The sequence below is a fragment of the Ruditapes philippinarum genome, unplaced genomic scaffold (assembly GCF_026571515.1).
Source record: "Ruditapes philippinarum isolate M1 unplaced genomic scaffold, ASM2657151v2 ctg723_1_1_1_1, whole genome shotgun sequence".
Classification (NCBI taxonomy): Eukaryota; Metazoa; Mollusca; class Bivalvia; order Venerida; family Veneridae; genus Ruditapes; species Ruditapes philippinarum.
This window is the reverse complement of record NW_026866929.1, coordinates 701,727-724,189: the sequence shown is the minus strand read 5'-3', so window position 1 is coordinate 724,189 and position 22,463 is coordinate 701,727. Positions and strand designations below refer to the sequence as shown.

The window sequence follows — 22,463 nt, the reverse complement described above, 5'->3', positions numbered from 1 at the left end:
TTTGAAAATATTTGAACTATTAAAAAAACTTTAACGTAAATTCTAAGTCGAAAAAGGGGCATAATTCTGTCAAAATGCTTGATACAGTTACCTCCTCCTGTCTACAGGTGGGGGTCATGATGGTGAACAAGTGTACAAAGTTTCAAAGCCATATGTCAATGGACTTTGAAAATATTTGAACTATTACACAAACTTTAACATAAATTCTAAGTTGAAAAAGGGGCATAATTCTGTCAAAATGCTTGATAGAGTTACCTCCTCCTGTCTACAGGTTGGGGTCATGATGGTGACCAAGTGTGCAAAGTTTCAAAGCCATATGTCAATGGACTTTGAAAATATTTGAACTATTACAAAAACTTTAACATAAGTGGTTACGCCGACGCCGACGCCGACGCTCGGGTGACTACAATAGCTCTACTTATTCTTATCGAATAGTCGAGCTAATGAAGAGACAGGAAATGTTGTTATCTTTTTGCTGAATTGTAATTGACTTCAACTTTGCAAATATTGATTGAACCTTAAAAGTATTTAAAGATATAGATTTTAATTTTACTAAATTCTTTCAAGGTAAAAGAAGAAATCTGAAATTGAATAAATTTGAGTTGTTTTACCTCTTGTACAAGGATATAACATTGCTTTAAATTTGTTTAAGTTTAATCACCATTTGATACAACCATCCGGTTTGGTTAAATATCGTAGCGAAAGCTTTAATAGTATAAACCAAACATCGAGTTGTTGATGTATTGTCGCTTTGATAAACTTTCTGCAATTGCATAAATAACTGTTGCCAGTTCATTATATATGTATGCCAATTATCAATCTTTATCAATTTACATGTTGACGTGTCTTTCAGGCTAATTTATATCTATTACGTAATAATCATGGAAATAACACCAGTATTATTGATTTTATATAAATTGATGTACTATCCAATGATTGATCTGTAAGATTATCAGTTTCTCACAAGTTCTGCAACATCGAATTACGTGCGATGACAAAATTTATTTCATTCTATTAAGGTGTGTTATCAATGAAATAAATTTGAAAATATTTTGAAATAGAAAAAACGTCGTCGTGTAATTGTTGATTCAAACACACTAGCTTGGTCAATTACTTAATTAAAAGGGAGAAAACCATATAACATGTACGATATATAAATGGAATATGTTTAATAAGGTCTTGACATTGACCATTTGACTATATTATATGATTATTTGTTATACGTACTGTGTACGCATGGGTATATTGCCCAGTTGTATTCTGAAATAAACTCTTGAAACTTTGTAAAATAATATTTGTCAGGATATGTTTATATATAGAGAGAGAGAGTCTTATTTGATGAAAGTTTTAATAAGACTGTATTTCACCCATGTAACGCAATCTGACTAATATAAGAAAATAGGAGTGGAAAAAAACAAAATTCCCAAACGTAAAGTGCTTTCGCGCGATTGCCACCTACTCAAATGAAAATTATTAACATCACTATTCGTATTTCAATTATGATTTCATCAAGATAAAATAAATGAGCCGCGTCACGACAAAACAAACATAATGGGTTTGCTACCGGCATGGATCCAGACCAGCCTGTGCATCCGCGCAGTCTGATCAGGATCCATGTTGTTCGCTATCAGTTTCTCTACTTGTTGTAGGGTTTGTAAGCGAACAGCATGGATCCTGATCAGACTGCGCGGATGCGCAGGCTGGTCTGGATCCATGCTGGTCGCAAACCCATTTTGTTGGTTTTGTCGTGATGCGTCTCAAATATATTTCGATTATTAATACCGCAATATAACGTTAACGTCACAACATCTGAACCTAAAGGCACAATTATAAAAAAAAATAGTATAAGGACATATTATTTTGCATACTTTTCATATTTTCTGACAAATCACTGCTCCGTTCAACTTTTTTAGAGATAACATATAACGCATAGTGCTACAGCTTATAGTAATTACGCGTTGATATTATCGTCTTCTGTTAAAACATATGCTGATATATTTGGCCGACATTATTATGAAGCACAGAAAAGGCGACATGTTCTTTTATCGGTACCATTGGATAACAAATGTAAGGCAATAAGTAATTATGTTAAACGTTTTTACTTGTTTTATGTACATACAATACACTTAGCAAATCTCTCGTAATGCCAATTATTAGCTAAGATCTATTTTGCTGTTTGCATTGATAGTGATTATAAGCACGTTTATATAGACATATTGAATGTGTTTAAAATTATGAAACTGATTGCTTGATAGATATTACCAGCGCACATGTATAAATATCGCAAGATATACTAGCGATACCAGGTAATATAGAACTGTGAAGAAAAAATAAGAGGTTAAAAATAATAATACAACACATTCACTTCTATCAGTGGCTCTTCATTAACAAATTGTTTCTACATAATTTTGAAACCAACGTAATTTAGAAGAACCCAAAGTGGATAGGTCTACAATGGACATGCACATTCCTCAAAATTAGTTCAATTATTGATAAAACAATAGAAATGTATCATAATTATGGATATTCTTATAAAATAATTTTTGAAGAAAAAAAATGTTAATAAAGTTCTAAGTGATGTATCATAACTAAATGATGTATTATGGTCATTGACTCATTTATACGATAAATAAGAATATGTTGTTTAAGAACAATTGAGCCGCGTCACGACAAAACCAACATTGTGCGTTTGCGACCAGCATGGATCCAGACCAGCCTGCGCATCCGCGCAGTCTGATCAGGATCAATGCTGTTCGCTTACCGACTCTATTACAAGTAGAGAAACTGATAGCGAACAGCATGGATCCTGATCAGAATGCGCGGATGCGCAGGCTGGTCTGGATCAAGCTGGTCGCAAACCCATTATGTTGGTTTTGTCGTGACGCGGCTCATATATGCAAATTCGGCCGTTTATCTCACACCATCACCACCTACATATATGTATACATGTAACTATTTCATGGTTTCTTGTCATGTTTGATACTAAATACTATCTACATAATTATTATTGATATAACAGACCTTTCTTCATAGACAAATTAACTTTAAAATACAATATTTGTTCACAAGACAGTATTTCATTATCATATATACACCTTTATTCTCCTGAAAGTAGGCATGCAAATGAAGGTGTGCTTGTGGTACATCCAGTTCATCTGCAAGAGACAAAAAGATTGAGTAGATAGATACGTTCTCCATTTCTAAAGTATGATTATAGATTGTATTTTAAAATCACGTAAACATGTTTTGTTATTTAATGGCCTATAGAGATGGTAATTTTAAGATCCCGCTAGATAGAATCCTACAGGGGTTGCCATTAATGTTCAATCAATTAAGTCCATCAAGTACTTTGACTTGTTTGCGCAATTTTTAAACTAAGCTAAAATAAAAACAGTCTTGTTATGCCAGTATATCTGTTGGTAAGAGTAATATCGCCCATTTAATGGTATATCAACATCCCCAAATATTAAAAGAGTGTGTGCAATTCATTCATCCATCATCGCTTGTTAAACAGATAATGAAGAAGGTAATAAGTTATTACAATGTATTTTAGAGAGAGATAAAAACGAGAATTTCCATTTCAAGTATAAAAATACGAGTAGCATATGGTCATATCTAGGGATGCTGATCTGATTTATGTGTATTTGCCACGTGATTTAGAGGACACAAACCCTTTCAACAGGAAGTCCATGACGATATTTCTTTTAAATGTATGTTCATGCATGTACAAGGACAATATCTTTATAACAGAATCAGTTTGTACGTACAACATGGTATAAGCGATGGTTAAATTCTAGCCTTGATTTACGATGGTGCGGTGGTACGATGGTACGATGATGAAAACGCGATGGTAAGATGGTGAAAACGCGATGGTACGAACGCGATGGTACGATGATGAAAACGCGATTATGCGATAATGAAAAACGATGGTATAGTGAGAAAACGCGATGGTATGACGATATGATGATGAAAACGCGATGGTACAATTATGAAAATTGCGATGGTACGATAATGAAAATTGCGGTGGTATAGTAGTGAAAACGCGATGGTATGGCGATATGATGATGAAAACGCGATATAACATCAATAAAAATTGCCAATGTTTGGTCTAGATTTCACTTAATGAGCACTTGTGCACTTCATTCGTTTTATCACTAATATTGTCATTAGCATGTATTACATTAAATGCTAGTGATGTTACATCGATTCTAAAGCGACACTCCTTGCCCATTAACTTTATTTCTATGTAATTGGCTACCTTCACAAAGGTAATTAATGCTTCCATGAATGCCAAGTTATATACAAATGATTGGAATTGATACAAAACAGTTTAAAGTACACAATTTTAGCAAGCATTTTTTTACAAAGAACAGTGTCTTTAACATTAACAATAGCACAAGCAATTGAAAATTCATCTTTCATATTTTACCAGAGAATAAAACTAGTTATTAAAATTGGTAAATATAAAGTATTCAAATAATTACTTTTGTTAACAGTCTCCTACTGTTTCATTCATATGTTTTCAATTTGTATGTAAAAATACATCCTTTGAAATAGCTATTAAGTTTTGATTCATGAACTTACGACTTAAAGCGTTAAAGCAATAACTTATATTTTGCAGTTACTCCATTTAGGAAGAGGGCATTTTCAGGAATTTATCTGATTTATACAATATATACAATAATTTACATTTTGTTTATTACTTCAACCAAGATATGTAAAGAAAATGAATAAAATATGTTTAAAAGTATAATGTGTTATTTACAATAATTGTGATTTAACCACTTCTTCTACGTTTGAATAAATACTTTCAAATCTATGTCGTTTAAACATGATAGTCATTATCAAACTTTGGTATAGGTAGGCGATCTTGTAAAATTAACCAATATCCTGTGGGGAAAGATTTTCAAGTATTGTTATTGCTATTTTCCATACTTTAGCAATTTACTTCCTCCTCTAATGTATAATGTTACATTTTTTGTAGGATAGAATGATATTTAGACATTCTAATATCCTTTCACTTCTTGTTGCTGTTTCTGTAGACGATACATCCTTTTACTATGGTGAATAATGTCGCATGCATTGGCTTATATTCATTTGGTATTTTATGACGGAAACATGAAACTTATATTTTCAAAATTTCTTGCTCTGAAATGCTACTTTAAATGTTTAATTGTTTAATATTGACAAACATTCATGCACACTTTCGTACAGGTTATGAAACAATTTTACCATTATTAATTACCTGATAGCGAAAGGTAAATGACTAATTATAAATTAACCAAGTATCAACATTCTTCTGATATAGTAAATCAGTGAAAATTGACAAAAACTGAATTTATTTTCATATAATCAAAAGTGAATCTATAATGATATCAAACACTACAAATCACGATTTAATAAATGTTACCATTCACACATGATATGGTTAATAAGTAGAGAAATATTAGTACATTATCAATTAATACTAAATGATTGTAAGAGATAAAATCATTAATGCACAAATGTCTGTATTCAATTCCTAAACAGACTTATTTTGTTAAAAGATACACATGATCAGATAACTTGCTCAAAGCTTATGCTTCACTCAATTTGTCTTCATCTTTACAGCTGCTCCCTCTAGCTGTTATACCAGATGTGTTAAGAATACTGTAAAATTGAATTAATTCCCTGTTTAATAATAGTATATTAATATGAAACTTGCATTATTGTTCAAGCTGCTGGACAATTTGTGTCTTTTTGATACTTTTGATATTTCAATCGAATTTTTATTACAGTCTATTCACATAACATCTTGATTATATAATTTCCAATTTAGACAATACAAAAATACATTTCTTACAGGAGAATCAAAATCAAGTTATAAAGAAAATACTAAATAAAATTTATTTATGTTTTCTTAATAAGTTAAATACTTGTATCAGACATATTTGAAACTTAAATACAATGATAAATGATTTATAACATTAAGTTGAACAAGTGAAACATAAAATTGCTTCATAAAATATATGCGACATTATTCACCTTTCTCCAAGTATGAATCATCTACCGAAACAGCAACAGAATGTGACAGGAGGATTTTGAAATGTCTAAGAATATTGTTCTATTCTACCACAAATGTGATATTATACATAAGAGGAGAAAGTAGATTGTTTAGGTATGGAAAATTGCCGTAATAAAATACTTGTAAATATTATGTATTTTCGTTATTTGATTGCATTAAATGATTGCATTTAATGATTGCAATTATTAGAATTGGAGCTTTATTAGATCATGAATTTATGACAAAGTAGAAAACCAAGAAATGCCCTGAAGTTAATGAGCACCAATACATCATCTCCTATTACGGAATAACGTAAAGATAAAGCTGTTGAACGGAAATTAGAGTTTGAGAAACAATGTAATAATGCTTCAGCGCAGTAGCAAAACAAAATATTCATAACACTGGCAAATGTTTATCTGTACTTAAGTGAACTTCGTTAAGCCTATTTACAAATGTTGTTCAGAAAAGAAGCATGTGGCATAGGTTGGAGAAGAATTAGATCAATATACATGTATTATGATGAGTAAGTATTGTGATGTAATGGTATTATGATGCCTAGTAAATAACAAAGAATGAATTAGATTGTCAATAAAGTTGCAAGTAGAGTAAAGGCACAATTTGCCATAGAAACGAAAGAAAAAAAACATCTTAAGAAAGAGCACACAGCACACGAAAGTTTTATTACATTTAAATAATGGTTAAGAGTATGTGAGATGCTTATCAACTAAAGAAAGTAATCCTGAAAGTGATATTTGTTACAAAAGTAGCAAAATGTAAAATAAAGTAGTACTAATTGTGAAAAAGCAATGGACGCAAAAAAACTAATCAGATGATCGGCAAATGAATGATTTTTGGGCACCAAAAATAAAAGGTTATTGAAAAATGGAAAAATAAAACCATTCCTGAGGTATAAATGGCCTTTAGTTAGAATATGAATATTGATATCGAGTACGTTGTTGAAAAATGGTGCATTTTTCGAGTTCTGGTTTACATCTAGTTTATCACCAAGGAATGACAGATATGTGAGATATATAAATTGCAAAACAATCTGAACAATTGTGCGGTATAATATGACAAGAAAATAAATGTATTTATAATATCATGCTTATATGGTCAAAACATAAATGGGGTTTTGTTTAAATGTATTTAACGGATTGGGTAATTTACATGACGATCTTTAGAAGTTTACATTATATCGGACGTCATACCACGTGTAAATGTTCCTCTCTTGAGTGGTGCCTGTTTCGTTAATTTATGCATATGAGCGCCAAGTCATTATTACGCAATCATACTAATATATCCTATATCGCTGAGAGTAAACTGAGAAAGTTTTACCGTTGAGAATACTCAAATGTATAGTTCCTAATATTCTGAGTAGAACTGAACCTATATTGGATTTTACATTAGCCTATCCTCAACGGACGGCCGTATTAACTCCTTACATTTGTATTATGACAATGACTGAAACAGTGTTATTTATAGTTGATACAGGGACGTACTTGTAATATTTTAGGATATTGGGATGTAATGGTGTTTTTGTTGTTTTTTTTCTTCTTTTGTTGAATTTAAAGAAAATAATATCATATCCGGATAAAAAATGAAAGGTATTGTAGACATATTTTATATATAGATGTATAAACAATATATGTGTGATTTTTTATCATCTGATAGAGACTTATATCATTAACTTGTAACAATTGACATTTTCTTGCAAATTTTGTAGACTATAAATACTAATACTAATCTAATATAAAACAATACTGTCATTTCGGAGGGATTTATATTCTCCAACAATTTGTATGTAGTGAAAAAGAATGTCATTTCTTATTTTCAATCAGTTCAAAGATCGCGAATAATCATGATAGTTCTAAGTATTTCATGGTGATTGTCCATAGCTTAACAATTCACATCCCCCCCCCCCTCTTATCTACGAGACAGAAAAAAGGCTTTAAAGAAACAATTTCAAATTCATAAAATGAGCCACGCCATGACAACCCCAACATAGTGCGTTTGCGATCAGCATGGATCCATACCAGCCTGCACATCCGCGCAGTCTGATCAGGATTTATGCTGTTCGCTTACCAACTCTATTACAAGTAGAGATACTGATAGAGACCAGCATGGATCCTGATCAGACTGCGCGGACGCGCAGGCTTGTCTGGATCCATGCTGGTCACAAACGTACTAAGTTGTTTTTGTCATGGCGCGGTTCATATCAAATTTCATCGTTAACATTGTTTCTACAGATGATTGATATTTTTACAATCTGAGAACCTATTTAATGGAACTCTATGAATAATGTTGCACACATTTCTATTAAAATTCTCACAACACATTAAAGTATTTTACTTGTGAAATATATATAGGTAATACAGAATAATATAATTGTTACATTTATAGAATTAAAGTTGCTGTCACTTATATATCAATTATCAGATTGCAGTACATCATAATGAGAGATGAAGATCTAGGAAATGATATTTGAGAATCATACCATCAACAATTTTTTCTCACAATGCTATGTTTTATTTCATAAATGATCATTGTTTTATTGACAGGAAATTAATTTGCAGTATCATACAATAACTTGCTAAACATAAACATGTTGTTTTGTTAACGGTTAATTTACAAAAATATATTGGAAAGGAATGATCCTTAAGGACAATATTATTTAAAAATTGCAGACTCGGTTTGATTGAGTCTGTTCAAGTGCAACATTTCTTACGCCCCCTAGCACCGACTTAAGTGGTTAAGCAAGTGTGATGAATAAAATATTTTAGTCCAGTCAATGACTTATGTATACTTATGTTTTATTAAGAGAATAAACTGTAATATACCGGACGAAAGTTGTTTTGTTATTATTATAAGACAGATCTTGAGTTGTGTTTATATAATAACATTGATATAAGCAACTTATGTATAGATATATACATATTTATCCTGAGAATTCATTCACAAATAATTGAAATCCCTTGTTACTAACGAAGCCTATTTTAGCCGTGTTAATGACTGATCAATATTGATGCATGTTTAGTCAGATCATATACATAGTTACATCCTATAATTAATGTTATCATTCTTCATTAAAGAAATAAACTCTGCAGAGATATGAACATAACAAATATGTAAGAGTTCTAACAATTGCAACTCTCAAATTCTAAGTTATGTTTTGACTACTATGCCAAGTAGATGTCAGACTGTGTCTGTATAACTTATGATGTCAAAATCTTTATCGTCATTGATTCTTTAACAATAAAGTTTCGTATGAATCCCTATGTACCCATTTATTATTAAAAGATGGCGGAATTGAATTTAATGCTACAATATATGTAACTGTTTGTTCAATTTTGCTAGCATTTATTCATAGGGGACACGTTGAACTTCTTGCACTGAAGCATTGGCTTAGAAAACATGAAAACCAATAGATTAAGCTGAAAGTCAGGTGTACTTTAACTCAAGGGCGCATAAAATTTTCTAAGTCCAATTTATATTAAATTGATCATAAAAGATAATGCAAATTTAACGAAAACATAATGTAAATCGTCACCTTTATCCTATCTCAAACTCAACCAGGTTGTTGATTTATTCAAATTGCCTGATATAGATCCAGTGAAATAAAACCGTCAATGTGGGAACCTTACAATGTCGTTCGTGGTAATGAAATAACACACATTAATTTTAAAATGGTACCAATAATAATTAATAATGAAAAGAGAATGATAAATAAACTTTCGAAATATTTATAGTTCTTTCTTTAAGTTCAAATATAGGCCTTATCATCAGTTTCCAGTAATATTTTTCACTACTCGTTAGAACTAAACTGTACATATGAGTAAGTAAACACGGTCGTTACCTAACGAGGCTTCGAACCAAACATCCCTGTATTGATAGGAAGCGTTAGTATTTTTGAATTATTGTTCAAAGACATCATTATTTATAAAGATTTGCATATGAAAGCACAATTTTCATGTTACTGTCAATCTCAATAGCAAATAAAAATTAGCCTTAATAAAATTTGTGTCCGCCGTTCAATCAATTCATTAATAGACAGATAAACCAAACTGCTTTATATTACATATTATATAGATCTAGTAGCATATTTATGAGCGTATGGTTTATTTTGCAGTAATTGATTTATCAACATCTTCACCTTTTGCTCTTTATATTAGATATACAAATAACGTTCAGAGATACGCTACCTGTGAAATTAAATACCTCAATCCATCTTACATTTACTGTATAAATAATTAAACGATTGCTTTTACATATACCACTGGATTGAGTAATTCATGGATTTAGGTGTAAAAGATATCTTAATGTCTGACAGGAAATAAGTAACAGGTACTATTATAGTAATTTCTTTATTTCAATATTAGCTGAATACAATAAGGTAACGTCAATATACTGTAACGTCAAGTTTATGTAAATGTGACTGAAGTAGAAGTGTTTTGGAATAAAATGAATTTGTTTCTAGCATACAAAACGTAAATACATACCATTTGATCAGTGATAATCTTGGCAAGTCAATTTAGAGGTAAACATAAATCAACCAAATGCTACCCTCGTGTGTATTATTTTATTAAAACCAGGGCTCATGATTTTGATATCGAACAAGAAATCAAAATTATGTTTGACAAAAAGCAAGAAGCTGATAAGCTTAAAAGTCATCTGTGGTGGCCAAATGATTAAAAAAATCCAACATATGAAGCAAAATCAAAAACTAAAAAATCATTGTTTTCAATTTTTTATTGAGAATATACGCTCTTGTCCTTTTCTTTATAATGGGCTAAGTCAGATAATAAATGAGTCTGATATTACTCCAAGCAGAAGATATATACAAATGGTACACGGAATACTGATAGTAACAGTAGATTGATTGATCTGTAGCAAGTTCCCGATAGGACGTTTTTTTTATAATATTTCCTGACAATTTCTAAAAAAGAACAATCGAAAAGGAAACAATGGAAAGAGTTATAAGTAGAGCTATAATGTAAAAATAGCTTCTTTCTACAAATATGGATAAAAAGCAGAACTCAGCAGGTAGTGTTCTCAATTTTAATCAAAAATCTAGAATCACAGAAATAAATGATTTTATTTCAAATTTACATGCGTATATTAGTTATCTTGATTGAATAACAAAATAACGCAGTATAGGAGAGATATAATATTATATAATGTTATTAGATCATGATTAACACTATAGTGATTTTTAAGTTATTTCTTGTTATTTATTGTTTACTTATTTATTTTAATTTATCTTACATTTATTTCTTTATCATTCTTTATTCTGACATGTTAAAAAGTATCCTCAAATACATACTTCATAGTTGCCTATCAAATTTCTTTCCACAGTACTCGTATGGTAAAAATAGTCTTATTTCTTCTTGATTTTAGTAATGAAAGGTAAAATACATTTGATGATTTCACAGACAAGATCAAAATGAAACGGGATATTGTCATTGTATTGAACAGAAAAATATACATTTGTATTTATTTTCAAATATAGTTTTTAAAAGGAACAGCTCAAAATGGCAAATAAGTAAATTTTGTTGGAAACTTATTTACTTTGCACTGTAAAGGATATGTTTATTATATCATTTATGTTTTATATTATGAAAAATGGATGTTTACGAGTTATCAAAGACATATGAACTAGTGAACTAATATCCTTATCTTCGCCATTAACTGTTGCATACTTTGTGCACTTAAAAGATATATTATGTTCAAATGTGTTGTTTTAAAGTACAAATTAAAGACACTCAACGTTTTTGCACTTTAGTATGTACACACAAAGTAGATATGTCACTTTTAAAACTCTACACGTCATAGCTAATTCAGTATAAATACATTGTGTCATAAAAAATGGCAGGGGTTTCTTTAAGAAAGGACCACTTTTATTGACCTGTAATAGAATGTTGCGATTTCACATTGGTATATTTACATTCTCTTATTTAAAATAAGACATTTTCAGCAAGAGTTTACTACATTTCAATATATTTCTGCAATAAGATTATCTAACTCAAAGGTGATATCTATATTTTACGCTTACAGAAAAACAGTTTCAGGGTTTACTTTTACCTTTCTAGTTTCTTATGCTAATTTTGGTTTATAAAAGACATGTTGATTGGCTTTTGCTCATTTCCTGTTATGAAATGTAAAATGTTTTCCCAGAGTTTTTCATTAACTCAGATAAAGCATTTAATTCTCAGTGGCGGTATGTTTCCTGGTGCATCGTGATAATTGACTCCAGTACTAATGCTGTTTACCGTTGAACGTAGTAAAAGATGTGAATCATTATCTCTCGTAAGTCAATTAAACCTTATCTGCAATTTTCACTTTTTTAAGTTATATTCTAAAGGATTTTGATGACATTTGCATTCAAGCAGTCGTTATTTAGTGGAAGGGAAATTGGAAATATGATAAAGTTGCAATATTTACTGTTTTCGTTGATTTTTGTTACACCTGTACTTATGTTTATGAAAATTTAACTTATATCCGATTTTTTAGAAATACTATCATTTTTTGAAAATACTCTAATCTCTCCTACTTTGTTAGGCGTTTTTCTAGTTTCCTTTCAAATATGTTCTTTAAACACTTCATCGTTATTCTTTTTTACATATACTTAAACACTTTCGTCGTAAGTTTTTATATGTAGCTTAGTGACATAATATGATACACTACTCACTACTCATTTTGGCTACAGAAAATTACCATGTAACTTTTTTGCTTATGCCCACATACCAAAATAAATAAAAACATATATTTCTTAATATTTTCCAAATGAACATACAAGTATTATTGACAGCATATTGCTAAGTTGAACTGTTATTTATTAAGAGATGCTTCCTTTGACAACGTTTTGTTAAATATATCCTTAAACAAAGGGAACTGGGCAAAATTAAGCTTCAGCACATGTGTTAATTGTGTTATATATGTATTTTATAACAATCTTATGCATGTATTTTTTTTCAATTTCGTCCGGGGACTTAGCCTTGTATTGCAAATGAGATCTATGAAAACTAGTAGTGCTAAATGCTTTGTATCATCGGAAAAATGTTTCATATTTTATCAAAGAATATGTAAACATATGTAGGCTGATCTGTTTAAAACATTATCCAGATGAAGCTCTTTATTACGTATTATGTTTATATCAGTGACTCTATTCAATGTAAACTTAATCTGTTCACCACCAGTTATATAATATTACATGGAATATATTACCCCTCATTATATAATTATTAACATATTTACCTACAAACCTTATGAAGTGGGTGATGATTTTTTAAATAATTGTATAAGAACTGTTGCGCTAGGTCTGATTATGTTTTGTTATTATTATTTGCTATAATAAGCACAGCGATATGGCTTATCTCATTGTAAACATGCCGAAGTACTTCTAAACATTCATATATTAATATAAATAACTGTATAATCGATGTGTATACATATGATACATGATGAGTAATACCCTGTAGCTGATTTATACATGTATTAAATTAGATGACAAGGATGGAAATGATATACAGATATTTATTACTGACATTAGTCAACAGTAAAAATGTGACATCCAGCACTTTTTAGTGTTGCAAAATGTGTACCGCTCAAGTGGGTGCTAGGAAGTGTGAGGGGTGGTGCACTTTTTCCTTATTGCTTATGTACAGGCTCATTCAAACCGATTTTTTGAAATAATTTTGCTGATTTTAACGCTTCCGAGGGATCACTTTTTTCAATTACTTTTTACATACAATACTATACGTGACATTGTGACATATTTACATACTGTATGGAAAAAGTGCGTACATAAATAGTAGATGCTGGATGTGCATACAGATTCTTCTGTTCTTTCCATTAGTTCTCAATTTATGCGCCGGAAAATTAGACCTACGTCTCTAATTATGAGAATTTTGAAATAATTAGAGTAAATATTTTAAATCTGTCTTTATGTTATCTAAAATAATCAATTTATAGGTAATATATGTGAATTTTCACTTACTGGCGTTAAACCCTCTGTCAAAGGGCTTGGTGCACTTAAACTTATTGCCAAATGTTGCCCTGTTTCAGAATTAGTTCAAACAAATATATGTATTAGCATTGTAAAACGAAAACCTTCGTAGATATATGAGTTTATGTCTGATTGCTAAAATACTGTGTAACTTAATGATATATGTTTTATAAAGTGTGACATTGACCATTTGATTGTATTGTATGCTTTGTTATATGTACTGTGTATGCATGGACATATTGTCCAAATGTACTTTGAAATAAACTTGAAACTTGAAACTTGTAATGTAGAAAAACAAAAGAAATGCCTGGCTTCTTAACTAATAAATGTTTATCTTTGAAGTTCATTAATTTGTTGTTTTTTTTGTGTTTGTTTTAATTGTATAAGTTTACAAATATACACATTTTTATTTTTATATAAATGTTAAATATATTACATGTTATGTATGTGGGAAATAGCCAGTTTGCCAGTAAACTTGAACTTTAATTATTTCACAGGACCTTTTGAATAGTAAATGAATCTATAGTTGTCGATATTAATGGATCTACTTGATATCAATCACTTTGTAATGATCATAGATGCGTAAATGATCACTAACTTACTAAGATTTAATTATCATATTTAATTCTACATATCAAACTAGTTAAAATATAAGGTCAGATAAGGACACAAATATGAGAATAGTAATTTTATGTATTAAGTAATTATCTTGTTCTATTAACTAACATAAAATCCGCGGTCTTAGTTAAGATTTGATAACAGAATGTGTACAGAAACTTCAATTTTTATTGGTAGGACGCGTGTAATTATTTTTTGAAACTGGTTGAAAAAAATCTCTTAATTTTTTTGTTAATAAACATGAATATACAAGGCAAAATTCATAATCTTATAATCATATTTGGAGAATGTTTAATAAGAGAATAACAGGTTTCCCCAAAACTTCCTGAAACTAAAGACACGTTTATAACTTAATCACTTAACAAAACACATTCCGTTTGCACAGTTGTTTAGATTAACCATCAGCAACAGCCGATTGCTACAAAAAAGTTATATCTAAATGTTATCATACAAGTAGTTCTTTGGCCAATGTTTGACCTTTTGCCTACCTCTTGGTACAGGTGTAAAATTTTACCAGCTATTGCTTACTATTCACAGTATGATAAAATGTTAATGAAAGGTATTGATTTTCAAAGAATCTATTTTAACCTTAAGTCTGTTGGAACTGAAAAGTCTGACTAAACTATATACTATTAAAGTAGCTCAATTTTTGTATTTCATATAAACATTCTCTAGATTTTTAATGGAATATTCCAAAGTCAAAGACAGAAAGGAAGAAATGAAAGAAAGTCTGTTACTTTAAGGTTAAATAATAATTATGACCTTATACAATGTATACATTTTTCCTAGTTTATTTACATATCATTTACGATTAATGCATTTTACATGTTAACTTGTTATCAAAGTCAGTGATCTCACAGATTATGTTGAAATAGATCCAATCAATGCTTTTAAGACTGTACAGGTATCTAACAAATATCTTTCTATTAGCAGATATTATGGATGATCTATATTTAGATGTGTAAATCGGTCAAAAATTTTCCTACTTTCATGGTTAAAAAATATCTAAGAATTTTCTTTTTGACATTAGACACAAGAAAAAAAAACATAATTGGTCAGGTCAGAAAAATAGATTGATATGACTAATATTTAATGATTTGCTGAATAAGGAAACACACTTATTCAGGCCTGAGAAATTAGAACAACTGTTTTTATAATGACTTACCTGTATCATTAGTTTACCTATGTCGTATGTCAATACTTAACTAGCGATGTCTTAAGTCATAGAAAGAGCATCAAAACACGGGGCTTTCTGATTTGTACGAGGGGGCGTAGCCCCCCGAGTATTTATCAGATTGCCAAGTGTGTGGATGCTCTTTCTCTTTTGTATCATAGTCAAACATAAAAACACGTTCCCTGTTGTCACAATATGAAACCCCCCTGGAAAAGGTAACCAATGAACGAGCATCTAAATATGATATTTCTGTCGCTTTCCCTTTCCCTTCCGTCACAATAAGTAAACCCTAGCAAAAATGAGCCAATCAACGGGCATGCTCTGGAGTGCGGGTAACTAATACCTGCACTCCAGTTAACGCACTGTGCGTGTATATGTATACGATTTAACTCTGACGCATTTTCAACAGAAAGGTCCCCAAACTATGATACAATAATTTATTCATACAGTTAAAATTGTATTCCTACGGATTATTAATAAAACAAGTTCTAATTCGTTGAGAGAGTCACGCTAAATTCATGAAGTTATATGTCGAATTTTACCTACGTTAATAATTCTTAATCTGCTGTAATTCTTATATGTAGTTGAAGTGGAATTGTCATATTCCTTATATTTGTTAATTTCTTTACAGTTTCTTGCCATCCAAATTCTACTTTTTTTAGTTATTGGCACTGTGAAGTGAAAGCCATATGTACAAAACGTGTTTAAAGCTACAAGCCTCCAGATGAGCCAAAATATTTTAATAAAATCAACCTTGAGAAAAAAATGTATATATTCACAGTTTGATAAATAGTTTGCATGTTATGTGCAATAAATGACTGATTTTGCAGTATTTATTAACACACATCTGAAGAAAAATTTCATCTTAGAAATGCCAACGTTATGAACTCAAACACTGAATTTTTAACAGTTATTGTCAATATTTTCTCAGATTGGTATATGTTTATGCGTATTTTGATTCTGTAATTTATTAAGAAATATATATTGTTCTTTCAGGTAAATCCATGCTATTTTAACCATGAAGCTAGCTATTTCGCAGAATAAAAACAAAAGTCGTTTTACAGACATGTAATGCCAAACATCTTATTCAGAACGTTTGTTGAAGTTTGGACCTGATGAATATTTTATATTTGTAAACATAATGCAGACAGTTATTCCATAAAGTGATGTGCTTGTTTTGAAAACATCTCCATACTGATCCTAAGTAATAATATGCGAGATCCAATTCCTCTCCTTGATAGATCATTATATGTTTGTTATTGATGGGAAGCCAAATATAACGTACCACCCACAGAGACGATATTCGTTAATTGATTCACATATATGAAAAATATTGAAGAACTAATATTCAACATCAACAACATGTTTTCGTGTCGTTTCGCACTTTAATCGTGATACAAATAGGTAAACATTTGAAATAAATGGACGTCATGTATATATCAAATAATACCGAAACATTTTTTATAATAAAGCAAATCATTACGAATAGCTAATGAGATACAAGCCTTTTGAGAACTGACCGATATGTGTGAATCTGATACAGTTGTGTGGGAATACACGTGGTTATAAAGGCTTGCTCTTGATAACGGCAAGTTATATTATAAGAAGATATTGGAAAAGAGAAACGAAACTTGGGAAAGAGATATCTAAAAAGGACAAAAAGCAAAAGGACTTTGTGATGGCAAATGCTTCGAATGCGAACTTTTCTTTCGAAAATCATGAGGACATAACAACGTTTATGGAATTCAAAGCGGGAGAACTGATATGGAAAATTGTTCCACCTATTCTAATAATATTAGGCACTGTTGGAAACTGTCTTTCTATACTTGTTTTAACACGCAGATGTATCCGATCTTCAACAACGGCTTTGTTTCTTACAGTTCTTGCATTCTCGGATTTATTTGTGCTGTATACCGGACTTTTACGACAGTGGTTGATACATCTGTTTGAAGTTGATGTAAGAACAATCAGCGAGTTCGGGTGTAAATTAAATATCTGGATGGTGTACAGTTCTCTGGATTTTTCAGCTTGGATTTTGATTGTTGTGACACTGGAAAGAGTTATATCAGCATGGTTACCGCACAAAGCAAAAACTTTGTGTACAAAAAAGTACGCAGTAGCTTTGTTGATAGCTGTTATAGTGTTTATTCTTCTCCTAAATAGTCACATGCTTTATGGAATGGTGTTCAGAGATACTACCGCAGAACTGGATGACTTAAAATGTATTGAAATCAACGCAGATTATCGCAGTTTTTTCAATGTTATATGGCCGTGGATCGATTTATGTGTTTTTTGTCTTATTCCGTTCACAGTAATTGTTTTAGGAAATTCTTTGATTTTATTCAAGGTATTAAAAAGCCAAAGGAAAGTAAAAACGCGTGTTGTGCCTTCAGCTCAGAATGGAAACAGACAAACGACAAGCTCTGGACATAACAATAAACAGTCATCGATGACTGCCATGCTTTTTACTTTAAACGTTGTATTTCTGTTGAGTACCTCACCAGTCAGTATCTACAATATCGGATATCCCTACTGGTCAGAAAATTCTAGCATGCATAAACATGCACAACTAGATCTTTGGTGGGCAATTGTCAATATGCTAATGTATGTGAACAATTCCCTCAATTTTTTTCTGTATTGTCTCAGTGGAACAAAATTTAGACAGGAAGTCATCGTAATATTTTGTTCATGGAGAAAAGGAAACGAAGCAACTATCATGAATCTTGCGACTCACTCTAATTATTCACGCACGAGATTTGACACTCCGTCTGCAACCCCATCACCAAGACAATCTGCCATTTTTACTGTAAATAATTCGTCTAACTCAAATGACCAGATAAAAACAAATGCCGAAAAGCCTATATTATCAAACCAGACACGTGTAACTTCTACTAGACTATCCAATAATAGTCTACATCCGAATGATGCATTGAAAATAGCCAGCGATATGGTGCATCATACTGAAAATGGTGTGAAAAATGAAGACTCATCTTCATAGATACCTTATACAAGTGGAATAAAGCATTTAGATAAAAGCAGTGATATAATCCTTTGAATTTCTTCCAATTAGAATAAAGGCTCAATACAAATAACATCGGATTGTTTATGCGTCAATACAAATAACAGTGGTTTAAACGATTCTTCAGTCGATCATACAACTGACATGCATAGGGCACTTGTTGCAGACGAACTATTTGAAATCTATAGCATTGACGACATCGATATTTATGTAAAATTTTACAATATTAACGAACTACTGTCTATGATGAAAATGTAAATATATTTTACAACTTTATTACATCATTACCTATGTAATACAGATGTGAACAAAACGTATTAGACTTCATTTCATATCAACGAGATTATCCAAGATTAACTTCTATAAACCTTTGAATGTTTAATTAACAACATGTATAAAGATTAGTGAAAGTCAACGCTTTGTATGTCAACATGGCTTTTGTTTGGAGCTTTATTTTACAATTTAGTATTGCAGTATTCAGATATTAATTCAATGATCCGTTTTATTCCATATTGGAATTATTTTTTTCTTTTTTTAAAAATTCTGGAAAATAGGAGATCCCTCGGAAACAATTTAAACAACAGAAAAAGTATGACTACCTTTTCCTATTATTTTCATATCCTATTGTCGCAATCTTTTCTTTATTTGTCTCAATAAATTAATATTTTGAAAAAAGATACAAATTATTACAAAAAAATGAAGAGACAGGAAGTGCGTTATCTTTTTGCTGAATTAGACTTCATCTTTGCAAATATTGATTGAAACTTAAAGTATTTAAAGAAATAGATTTGAATTTTACTAAATTATTTCAAGGTAGAAGAAGAAATCTGAAATTGAATAAATTTGAGTTGTTTTTACCTCTTGTACAAGGATATAACATTGCTTTAAATTATTTTACGTTTAATCACCATTTGATACAACCATCCGGTTTGGTTAACTATCGTAGCGAAAGCATCCTGGAATCGTGTTTAATAGTATAAAGCGAACATCGAGTTGTTGATGTATTGTCGCTTTGACAAACTTTCTTCAGTTGCATATGTACATGTTACTGTTGCCAGTTTATTATATATGTATTATTATCATTTGTAATATTCAGATTAAATATTGCGATAAGATGTAGAATCTTTTGACATAAATGAAACATTTTTTTCTTATTGTTTACATATTTGTTGATGCATGTGGAAATAATTGATTAAAACATATCAACCTGTCTTACATAAAACTCAACGATAAAAGCAAAGGATTCCAAATATTTGGACCTACTTACAATTTGGTTAACCTCGGTTTTTATCAAGGGAAGATAATCCACTATTGTCCCTCATTATCAATCTTTATCAATTTACATGTTGACGTGTCTTACAGGCTAATTAATATCTATTACGTAATAATCATGGAAATAACACCAGTATTATTGATTTTATTTAAATTAATGTACTATCAAATGATTGATCTGTAAGATTATCAGTTTCTCACAAGTTCTGCTACATCGAATGACGTGCGATGACAAAATTTATTTCATTCTATTAAGGTTTGTTATCAATGAAATGAATTGAAAATATTTTGAAATAGAAAAAAAATCGTCGTGTTATTTTTTATTCAAACACACTAGCTTGGTCAATTACTTAATCAAAAGGGAGAAAACCATATTACATGTACGATATATAAATGGAATATGTTTAATAAGGTCTTGACATTGACCATTTGACTATATTATATGATTACGGTATTTGTTACACGTACTGTGTACGCATGGGTATATTGCCAAGTTGTATTCTGAAATAAAGTCTTGAAACTTTGTAAAATAATATTTTTCACGATGTGTTGATATTTATAGAGAGAGTCTTATTTGATGAAAGTTTTAATAAGAATGTATTTCACCATGTGACTCAATAAGAATATAAGAAAATAGGAGTGGAAAAAAAACAAAATTCCCAAAAGTAAAGTGATTTCGCGCGTTTCCCACCTACTCAAATGAAAATTATTAACATTACTATTCGTATTTCAAGTATGATTTCATCAAGATAAAATAAATGTGTTTCGATTATTAATATCGCAATATAACGTTAACGTCACAACATAAAGCCAAAATTATAAAAAAAAATCAGTATAAGGACATATTATATTGCATACTTTTCATATTTTCTGACAAAATATCGCTACTCCGTTTTTAGAGATAACAGATAACGCATAGTGCTACAGCTTATAGTAATTACGCGTGGATATTATCGTCTTCTGTTAAAGCATATGCTGATATATTTGGCCGACATTATTATGAAGCACAGAAAAGGCGACATGTTCTTTTATTGGTACCATTGGATAACAAATTTAAGGCAATAAGTAATTATGTTAAATGTTTTTACTTGTTTTATGTACATAAAATACACTAAACAAATCTCTCGTGATGCCAATTTTCAGCTAAGATCTATTGTGTTGTTTGCATTAATAGTGATTATAAGCACGTTTATATAGACGTATTGAATGTTTTTAGAATTATGAAGCTGATTGCTTTATAGATTTTACCAGCGCACATGTATAAATATCGCGAGATATACTAGCGATACCAGATTATATAAAACTGTGAAGACAAATTAAGAGGAAAAAAAGTGATTAACTACTTACGTAACTAGTTAACCAGTTATCACTTATCAATAAATAGCATTGTTTTGCTCCATTGCATTGATACACAGTTACACTTTAGTCATTGCAGACATTAGACGAAGCCTTTGAGCCTATTTATAGATAAGTGATAACTGGTTAACTAGTTACGTTATTAGTTAATCACTTAAATAACTAGTTAGTTATGTAGTTAACTAGTTACGTAACTAGTTAATCACTTACCACTTATCCAAAATATCGCTAACTGGTTAACTAGTTACGTAACTAGTTAATCACTTAACTAACTAGTTAATTATGTGGTTAACTAGTTACGTAACTAGTTAACCACTTAATATTAAACTGGTAAAATAATAAAAGGATGGCAATTGTAGGCACTAACATGCATTTATTTCCCGTTATGATCTTTTATTTATTGAACAAATTGACTAGTTACGTAACTAGTTAATCACATAACTAACTAGTTAATTAAGAGGTTAACTAGTTACGTAACTAGTTAACCTCTTAATTAACTAGTTATTTATATGGTTATCTGGTGGCAGAAATATGCCACCATATACATTTATACGATAAATGAGAATATGTTGTTTAGGAACAATGTATAATCTGCAATGTACAGATATGCAAATACGGCCGTTTATCTCACACTTAACCATCACTACCTACATACATGTATACATGTAACTATTTCATGGTTTCTCGTCATGTTTGATACTAAATACTATCTACAAAAATATTAATGATATAACAGACATTTTATCATAGACCAATTAACTTTGAAATACAATATTTGTTCACAAGACAGTATTTCATTATCACATACACCTTTATTCTTCTGAAAGTAGGCATGAATATGAAGGTGTGCTTGTGGTACATCCAGTTCATCTGCAAGAGACAAAAAGATTGAGTAGATAGATACGTTCTCCATTTCTAAAGTATGATTATAGATGGTATTTTAAAATCACGTAAACATGCTTTGTTATTTAATGGCCTA

General features: G+C 30.4%; 1 protein-coding gene across 1 annotated transcript; it reads left to right on the top strand.

Annotated features, from left to right (window-relative positions):
- The first annotated feature begins 16,840 nt into the window (after positions 1-16,840).
- On the top strand, positions 16,841-19,355 carry LOC132734245 (FMRFamide receptor-like). The gene has a single exon (XM_060720949.1). It carries the CDS (start codon positions 17,516-17,518, stop codon positions 18,833-18,835), a length of 1,320 nt encoding a protein of 439 aa, XP_060576932.1. The 5' UTR covers positions 16,841-17,515; the 3' UTR covers positions 18,836-19,355.
- The last annotated feature ends 3,108 nt before the right edge of the window (positions 19,356-22,463 follow it).